This window comes from Xyrauchen texanus, chromosome 31, assembly GCF_025860055.1.
Source record: "Xyrauchen texanus isolate HMW12.3.18 chromosome 31, RBS_HiC_50CHRs, whole genome shotgun sequence".
NCBI lineage: Eukaryota > Metazoa > Chordata > Actinopteri > Cypriniformes > Catostomidae > Xyrauchen > Xyrauchen texanus.
In genome coordinates, this window is record NC_068306.1 from 23,993,365 (window position 1) to 24,003,545 (window position 10,181).

General features: G+C 37.0%; 1 protein-coding gene across 1 annotated transcript; it reads right to left on the reverse strand.

Annotated features, from left to right (window-relative positions):
• Window positions 1–541: 541 nt before the first annotated feature.
• On the reverse strand, window positions 542–8,719 carry LOC127625246 (uncharacterized). The gene is made up of 6 exons (XM_052100408.1): window positions 8,300–8,719; window positions 6,712–6,834; window positions 6,379–6,537; window positions 6,146–6,219; window positions 5,902–6,022; window positions 542–2,701 (listed from the first exon to the last, which is right to left on the reverse strand). Exons 1-6 carry the CDS (start codon window positions 8,678–8,680, stop codon window positions 2,366–2,368), a joined length of 1,194 nt encoding a protein of 397 aa, XP_051956368.1. The 5' UTR covers window positions 8,681–8,719; the 3' UTR covers window positions 542–2,365.
• Window positions 8,720–10,181: the final 1,462 nt, after the last annotated feature.

Genomic DNA, 10,181 nt, shown 5'->3' on the forward strand with positions numbered 1-10,181 from the left:
CTTCAATGCTGCGGATATTTTTCTGTACCCTTCCCCAGATCTGTGCCTCCATACAATCCTGTCTCGGAGATCTATAGACAATTCCTTGGACTTCATGGCTTGGTTTGTGCTCTGACATGCACTGTTAACTGTGGGACCTTATATAGACAGGTGTGTGCCTTTCCAAATCATGTCCAATCAACTGACTTTACCACAGGTGGACTCCAATCAAGAAAAAACATCTCAAAGATGATCAGTGGAAACAGGATGCACCTGAGCTCAATTTTGAGTGTCATGGCAAAGGCTGTGAATACTTATGTACATGTGATTTTTTTTTATTTTTATTATTATTATTTTTTTTTATAAATTCACAAAGATTTCAAACAAACTTCTTTCACGTTGTCATTATGGGGTATTATTTGTAGAATTTTTGGGAAATTAATTAATTTAATCCATTTTGGAATAAGGCTGTTACATAACAAAATGTCGAAAAAGTGAAGCGCTGTGAATAATTTACGGATGCACTATATATATACATATATATATATATATATATATATATATATATATATATATATATATATATATATATATATGTTATGGTAATGAAATGCATAAATCCTAAAATTATTATTATTGAGTCTACATTTATTTTGAATAAATTGTAACGTAATGTTACGCCATTAAACGCCATTACAAGGGCAAAAATAATTTTGTTAATTGTGGAAGTTTCTATGTTTGTACATAAGTAGTTTGTATGTCTATATACTGGCTGTTTCAATGTATAATATACTAAATATTATATTTATGACTACTGTATCTTAATAATGAATAATCAAGAAATATGCTGCAAAAATACACACTCTAAACGTCAGTCCGTGTGTTTAAACCAAAATGATTGTATGGAATGTGTATAGTGAAACACCAGAGATCTATAGCAATGCCATTGCTCCTTGTCTGTAATGAGGGCATGGTTAAAGCTCACCTGAGAGGTATGATTTGCGGCGAGTCTACGGCCCACATTCTGCAGTTGTAGCAGTGCAATATCCTAAGGGTTAGCTTTACATCTAATTGATCTAATTCTGCAGTCTCGATGTCTGACAAAGGGAGTAGCAGCTTCACAATAGACTGAACCTCCTCTGTCACATAATTACACAACAGGAACAATAAAAATCATCTAACAATAAAGAATATAATGTGTTTACATGGAAGTGTGTTCTTCTAAATTAGCTTTTCAAAACTAAAATTTACTGCCAGTGATTATCAGCAGTGCTAGTGCAACATACGATTATCCTGTTTGAGAAAAACAGTAACTTGGGTCTTTATTGACTCAAGGAAACAGAAATCTTTCTTTTCTTTTAATGAGATACAATGTCTTTGCTTGTACGTTTGGCAAGTCAATGACTGTTTCACTCTAAGAGAAGTCCTTAGGAACATTAGGTAGCGCCTTAGCAATTTATTACTACAAGAATTTGGTTTGTTTTAATTTCAAAGCGCCTCATTCTACTTTGTGGTGCAGCACTTTGTTTTCATAGAATGTTAAAGATGAATGTGAATGTACGCTTATGCTATACTGAAAAGACCAATCAAATACGAACCTAATGCACAAATGTCTGTGGTGCTGTGTATGTACTAACCTGTGCTATCAGTGCAGCATTTGCTTATCTTGTTTACAGAATACTGTTTGTTTTAATAATGTTTTATTAAGAAAGTGATCAGAAATGTAAATGTTCATGTTTGTTATGGCACTCACACTAGTTGATATATTTTCATTACACAATGTATTCTTTTTGTAGAGTAAAAATTATATCCTTGTGGCTTCATGCAGTATTGTTTCAAAGTGGAGGTCTGCATTGTTTCTATTTGGTACATAGTAAAAATTGTTTATTGTCTCTACGTATATGTGTGCAGGTGTCACTATTCAATAAATGTACAAGTCTCAAACCTGTTGATGTGATTGATTAGCATCTTATGCGCAGAAATGTTTGCTACTTATCTTCTTCCAGTGAGCTGTAAGTCCTTATCGGTGTCCTTTTTCTAAATTATGAGCCCTATAAAATCAGCCTTGAATTCTACATTGTTGTTTCTTTGTCACCTTTATTCCCTTTTATTCAAATATTAATAGGGCATTTAAATAAGACATGTCATGCATGACTGTAGGTCAACAAAAATCTCAAAGCATCACTGTCTTAAAACAACCCAATTTACGTCCACCTTTATAATGAAAGGCAAAATAATATGATTTGTCAAAAATATTAAGACATACAAAGTGGTGAGGCAAAATGACCTAAATCAATGAACACCCACTGTGAATTGTACAGTGATGAACACTACAGAAGAGCTTTGGATGTGAGATCATCCATAAGTTTTGCGTTACTGTAGCCCATCAGTCCAAGGAAACCGTATGGAAATGTTCCTCTTTGTTAATCTTTTGTGGCTGAGACTCAGAAACAGGTCCTTGTGTACCACTTCTGCCACGTCTGAATTTGTCCTTCCATCTCTGTGTTCCTGGAGTACTAGGAGATGGAGATTGTGATCGTGGAGTGTTCGGAGGTGGACAATGTGATATAGACACAGGCACATTTGTCAGGGTGGAATAATCAGGTTTTGGAGGGAGGGGCTTATTTGATCGCCGCAGAACTCCAAACCCTCTAGACTTCTGTGCCTGTTCCTCCTGCTGTTGTTTCAGGAGCTGGTGATGAAGAATGGTCTGTACATCATCCTGTAAGAGACATGACAGTTAACACTGCTGAACTTGCATGGATTATCTAAATCTGTATGAGGAAATTCAACATGGACAATCACATTGATGAGTTCAGAATCTAGTCTTCTGTATTTTAAAAGGTATGATGAAAACCAGACTGAATCCAGATGGCTACACAGTCTTCAGAACAGACAGTCCTGCATAGACGCAGTTCTACAGCTTCTGTCCTGAGATTACACATTCCCCTTATTTACGTTAATTTTATATAGTAATTATAATTATACATTTAGGATTAAAGGAATAGTTCACCCAAAAATGGAAATTCTCTCATCATTTACTCACTCCTCATGCCATCCCAGACGTGAATAACTTTATTCTGCTGAACACAAATGAAGATTTTCAGAAAACAACTCCCAGCTCTGTATGTCCATACAAAGTAAGTGAATAATGACCAGAACTTTGAAGCTCCAAAAGCTCAAAAAGGCAGCATAAATGTAATCCACAACACCCTGTTTACACCGGACACGAGCGGCACGTCGCGTCAAAAGCCTTAGAACCCATTATAATCAATGATACGGACTGCACTGGAAGCATCTGTTGCTGCGTATACGTCATGCCGACAGTAAACAGGTGTCCTGTTCCATTTTGTGCTGCATGAGCTGGCATTACTGCTAAACATTTAGAACATTCGTGCCAACGCATCCAGTATAGACAGCCTCAAGCTGTTGCGTCAATGGACGCGCCTGGTGTAGACAGGGTGTAAGACTCCAGTGGTAAATCCATGTCTTCAGAAGTGATGTGATTGGTGTGGATAAGAAACAGATCAATATTTAAGTCCTTTTTTACTATAAATTCTCCCTGCCCAGCAGGTGGCAATATGCACAAAGAATGCGAATCGCCAAAACAAAAGAAGAATGTGAACATGAAAGTGGAGAATTTATAGTAAAAAAGGACTTAAATATTGATCCTTTTCTCACCCACACCTATCATATCGCCTCTGAAGACATGGATTTACCACTGGAGTCTTATGGATTTCTTTTATGCTGCCTTTGTGCTTTTTGATTTTCTAAATTTTGGTACCCATTCAATTGCATTGTGAGGACCAACAGAGCTGAGATATTCTTCATATGTGTTCAGCAGAAGAAAGACATAAACATCAGGGATGGCATGGGGTGAGTAAATAACGAGAGAATTTTCATTTTTGGGTGAACTTTCCCTTTAATACATTCCTCTACAAGTCTGAAATAAGTTTGTGACACTGTAAGTGTTGGATACTATAAGTTTTTTGAAGATATAGTTTTATTTTAGGTGTCCCCAAAAAATTTAATTCTGTCATAATTTGCCTAATGTTGTTCCAAATCCATATGACTTTTTTCCATATGAAGTTAGGCAGAATGTTAGCCTGAGTCACCATTGTTTCATTGTGCGGACAAAAGATTTGAGGCTAACATTCAGCCGATTATCTCCTTTTGTGCTCCATAGAAGAAAGTCATAAGGATTTGGAACAACATGAGGGTGACTAAAAGATGACAAAGTTTTCATTTTTGGATGAACTGTCCCTTTTACATGTTACCGAAGGCAGTGTTTTATAATATAACTGTGTAAATAAGATTAAAGTTGGCTGATTAAAAACTATGCTGACAAAATGTTTCGACAAACTGAAATTCCACATTGTCTGTCAAGGTAAAAATGTCTGTGTTCTTGTTGCTGCTTTGAAGTCGCCTAGAGCCTTTTTAAGATGAAAAAGTTTTTTTTTTATTATATATATATATATATATATATATATATATATATATATATATATTTAAAATAAACAGTGGATATAAACAGTCTACACACCCCTGTTAAAACAGCAGGTTTTTGTGATTTAAAAAAATGAAACAAAGATAAAACATATCAGAATTTTTGCCCCTTTAATGTAAAAATTGCAACCTATGCAATACCACTGAAAACCAAAGTGACATTTCAGAGAAAAACAAAAAACTAAAAAGAAAAATCCCTGAACTAATACTTAGTTAAAGCACCCTTTGATTTTATTACAGCACTATTAGCTTGGCACATCTTGGCATGGGAATGTTTTCCCACTCTTTGCAAAAACTTTCCAAATCTGTGAAATTGCGAGGGCATCTCCGGTGTATGGCCATCTTCAGGTCCCCCAACAGATTTTCTATAGGATTTATGTCTGGGCCATTCCAAAACATTCATCTTTTTTGTATGAAGCCATTCTTTTGTTGATTTGGATGTGTGCTTAGGAACATTGTCATTCTGAAACATGAAAGATCTCTTAATTTTCAGCTTTCTAGCAGACGCCAGAAGGTTCTGTGCCAAAACTGACTGGTAATTGGAGCCATTCATGATTCCCTCCACCTTCACTAAAGCCCCAGTTCCAGCTGAAGAAAAGCAGCCCCAAAGCATGATGCTGCCACCACCATGCTTCACCATGTGTATGTGTTCTTTTGCTGGTGTGCTGTGTTGTTTCTTCACCAAACATACCTTTTACAATTGTGGGCAAAAAGTTCAATCTTGGTCTCATCAGACCATAACACATTTTTCCACATGGTTTTTGGAGACTGGATATAGGTTTCTGCCAGGCTTGGATGATTTTCTTTTTTTTTTCATCAGAAAAGGCTTGGTCTGGCCACCCTTCCCCATAGCCCAAACAGATGAAGAATATGGGAGATAGTTGTCACATGTAGGGAGCAACCAGTACTTGCCAGAAAGAGCTGCAGCTCCTTTAATGTTGTTGTATTCCTCTTGACAGCCTCCCTGACCTGTTTTCTCTTTGTCTTCTCATCAATTTTGGAGGGACGTCCTGTTCTTGATAATGTCACTGTTGTGCCATACTTTCTCCACTTGTTGATGTGTCACTTTGGTTTTCAGTGGTATTGCATATGTTGTAATTTTTACATTAAATATGCAAAAAGTCTGACATGATTTATCTTTGTTTAATTTTTTACATCACAAAAACCTGCCGTTTTAATAGTGGTGTTTAGACTTTTTATATCCACTGTATGTATATATATATATATATATATATATATATATATATATATATATATATAGTATATAAGTTTAAAACCATAAGTGACAAAAAATAAGTTAGTATCTCATCAGAAACTTCGTTTTGAGTGAGTCCCTAGTAGGCAACCTCCAGAGTTCTAAATGAAATGATTGTCTTCATGTTATGGTCAATAAACAATGAGTCTTTTGAAACATACTTTCCAGGATTCCAGCTCTATGGTCAATTCTAGTCGTCTTTGAACAGCCTCCAAAAGATGGTTATTCAATGTCATCAGTTCATTCTTGCTTTTCAATAGCTCAGACTCCATTGCTTGTTTCCTGCATTAATAATAATGATTAAAAAAAATACATTATACAAAATACAAACCTTAAATGAACAAGTTTTTCAAGTTAGCTAGTGTATATATTTATCCGCTTGGTCTAGGGATCAACCCAACTCACTTTGCAATGGCCTTATCTCTGTCCCGCAGTGCTTGCTGCAAAATGGCAGCATCTTCCCCTGCCTTCTGACTTCCCTGCCAATGATAAAATGCAGAATGAATTAAAGATTTGTTCTGCAACTATTCTTAATAGTCATGGCATGTAAATGAAATGGTTAAGCAAGTTCTTGCAGAGGAGGGGTATTTATATCATGAATGATGTAAAATGAGCAGATGGGTGTGGTTAAAACTCACCTGAGAGGTATGATTTAGGGCGAGTCTACGAGCCACATTCTGCAGTTGTAGCAGTGCAATATCCAAAGGGTTAGCCTGAGAGGGCTGATCTAATTCTGCAGTCTCGATGTCTGTCAAAGGGAGTAGCAGCTTCACAATAGACTGAACCTCCTCTGTCACCTAATTACACAACAGGAACAATAAAGACACAATTAAGACAAAACTTGCTTGCATACATTTTCTGGATTTCATTTATGTTATGAGCCAGTCTGTAGACAAGATTATAACAAAGTCAAATAAAAAGCTTATATTAAATGTTATTTTATTTATTTTGAACATAAGACACAGACTCACCCGTTCACTGTTTTGACTCCAACCAGGTCCACTTTCGCTCTGCCTTTGCAGTCTATCCACCTGAGCCTTAAGCTTCAGACTGCGCTGTCTTGACAGTTCTACCTCCCTTTTTACCTGTTTCAGCTACAGCCATAGAGACAATGTGTTAGGCTAGCTTGCACAACAACATACATGGCTTCTATTCACATGGGTGAATATGGCCACAAGTACACTACTGGTCAAAAGTTTTGAAACACTTATTCTTTATTATATTTTGATTTTTTTCACATTTTAGAATAATAGTAAATTCATCAAAACTATGGAATGACATAAATGGAACTATGGTGTTGTGACTAAACAAAATCCAAAATAAATCAAAACTGTGTTATATTTTAGCATCTTTCAAAGTAGTCACTCTTTGCCTAGAATTTGCAGACATGCGCTCTTGACATTTGACAACTTCTTGAATGCCCTGGGATGCTTTTTAAACAGTATTGAAGGAGTTCCCATCTGTGTTGGACACTTATTGTCTGCTTTTCTTTATTATTTGGTCCAAGTCATCAATTTCAAAAACTTTTTTTTATTATTAAATTTTAGTTTTTTAATGAAATACATTAATGTGTTGGCACAATTATATTTTTGTCTACAAAAATAATTAAAACATTTAAGCATATGCCTTCAGATCAAAAAAAATTTTAAGATCATGAGAAACATTTCTGTCAAGATATGACAGAACTATTGACCGGTAGTGTAAATACACTTGTGATGCACGTTTAAGACCCTTCAAAATCATATCAGTGACACTCAGTTGTACTTTTATCACACATATGATGTAACTGAATATTCAAGATGGAGGAACCAGATGCAAAAGTTTAAGAATCAATCATTGAAAAAACTCAAAATGTTTTCCCAAATGTCTAGTAGTTATGGCCCTGGTGACACACCTGCGAGCATAAATACAGGCAGGGTGGTGTACTTTAATCCCCTGCTATTCCAGATTCTTCAGGAAGATAAGAAAGATGGAATGTTGTCATTAAAGGCAAACTAAGTGGAAACATTCCAAACCACATCTAAAATAAACCATATTTCCTCTTTTCGTGAGGTCTTGTGATTTTTCAGTATAGTCACCAAATCACAAGACGATTTCCATAAAAAGAAGAAATATGATGTAATGTAATACCTACTTGTCAAAGGTCTGAGGCAAACTAGACAAATAGTTTTCTGTCACACAAAACTAGTCAAAGAGTTTGCCTCAGACATTTTGTCTAGTTTTTGTGTGACAGAATGTGCTCTTTTAGTTTCAGTGGATAAAGTATGATTAGGAAATATTGTAATAATGGAGCTGGTGAAATTTACCAACATTATACAGTTTGTGGACATCCTGTGTTTGCTGTAAAGTAAACGTACCCATAAACCAATAGACTCATATTTGTGACTAGCAAGTTATGCTGCTTTGAAAATAATTTAATGGAAGTGAACTAATTAATTAAAAGCACGAATCTCTGGTCCTCGTGTTGTTTGTCCTCTTAATATTTTTCGATTTTGATTTGTTTTTTCCCCTTTGTTCTGTACTTGTTTCACTATTTGAGATGCTGTAGCCACGACTCACCGTGGCAGACACCGGGCTGGACACACGTCTGCGGATGGGGCTCCCACTCCGGAGCAGATCCGGTAGCACTTCATCAATGTATTTGGGCTTCCTCGGTAGCGAATCTGGGTTAGAAGCTTCAGCCACGGTCATCTGGTCTGAGTAACCATTCTGGCCTGTCTCAGAAGAATGGCGATTGTCACCAACCACTGCCTGCTGTTCTTGTACCTCATTCAATGTGGGCAGTTGTGAGCTGAATGTCTCTCTGTCCGTGTCCTTGTTATGACTTGAAACGGAGTCATCTTGGTCATTTAATCGTTTATGTATTTTCTCAGTGGGCTGAGGTAAGAGGTCCCTGATTGTTTGGAGGGCGACTGGTGCATCTCTCCTATACGTCTCCATGGTCTGAACGGCAAGTTCTCAACAAGTGAGAGAACACTTAAAGACAAAGCTAGAAACCAGCAGACAATGCACACAAACCAGTTTTTCCTGCCTTTTGACGCGGAGAAATGTCAAGTGCGTCATCAAAGCTCATCAGGGTTTGACATCAGAGGGTGCTGAATGTGTGATGGAGGCTTTTGTAAAACATACTGTTATACTGTTTATGCAAATATAAACATTGATGGGATGACAAAACGGCAATTTATTTCATTAAGTGTCCCCAGGGGCGATTCTAGGATTTAAATATTAGGGGGGTTCAGCCCCCAGTAACACTGTGACTGACATATGGGGCTTTTCCACTGCAAGGTACAACTCGACTCCACACAACTCTGCTTGCTTTTTGGGGGTTTTCCACTGTGGATAATACCTGGTACCTGTTACTTTTTTTTTAGTACCACCTCAGTCGAGGTTCCAAGTGAGCCGAGCCGATACTAAATGTGATGTCAAAAGCCTGCAGATCACTGATTGTTCACAGAGAATTGTCACTGTCAACGGCACGGGACATCAATCCGCTAGTTTTAACGTTAGCTACAGCGATAGCAGTATCATTTGTTCATGTGGGTTTCGAATTGTAATTAGAAATGGCTGTGCGCAAAACCACAGCGTGGTCAATAAATGAGGTGCAGACGTTCCTCTCGTTAGCGACGAACGAAACAACACAAAACGAAAAAGTCCTTCAGGAAGTGTCTCAGCTGTTGGCCGCACACGGCTACCACCGGACCTACCAGTGTAGAGAAAATAAAAAAAAAACTTCAAAGTGACTACAGAACCATCAAGGAAAAGTGGAAGTGGTTCGACCAAATAGACGCTATCTAGACTGGCGAGCAATGGGAGGGAGAGTGCTCTATACTCTGCTTGAAAGCTTCAATTTATTTAGTTGACCATCTACTGGAAATCTTGCTTCTAAAACAACCAGGCCAATTTAACTGTTACACTTGTGTAAAAAAAAAAAAACTGCTTTATGCAGCATAACGAGCTAGTAGCTAACAGCTAGCGGTCGTGTTATTGTTTATGGTTTATGTTTGTGTTGCGTTAAAGATGATGTCACGGCAGTAGAGGCGGCGCAACTATGATGATCAGCCTATAATCCCACCCATGTTGCGGTGGCACTGAACTGCAATGGAAAAGCAAGCTCAGAAAAGTAAAGCGAGTCGAACCGAACCCTAACGTGCAGTGGAAAAGTGCCATAAGGTGTGCACATTTAGTGTATTCCTTTCGGTGGCATAAATGTTTTTGTTGTTGTTCTCAACTTTGTTTACATAATTTATGCTGGCAGCTAATAGACTTTTAGTTCATAACATTGTTATTTTCTTTAAAAAAAACAATTATAAAGTTATTCAAGTAACCGAAACACTTAAAGAATATAGACAAACCATATATTAATGTATCTGTCTGTTTACTGGCAACACGTTCCATTTTTTGTTCTCCATTTATTGACAAAAATTATAGAACATGTTTAAAT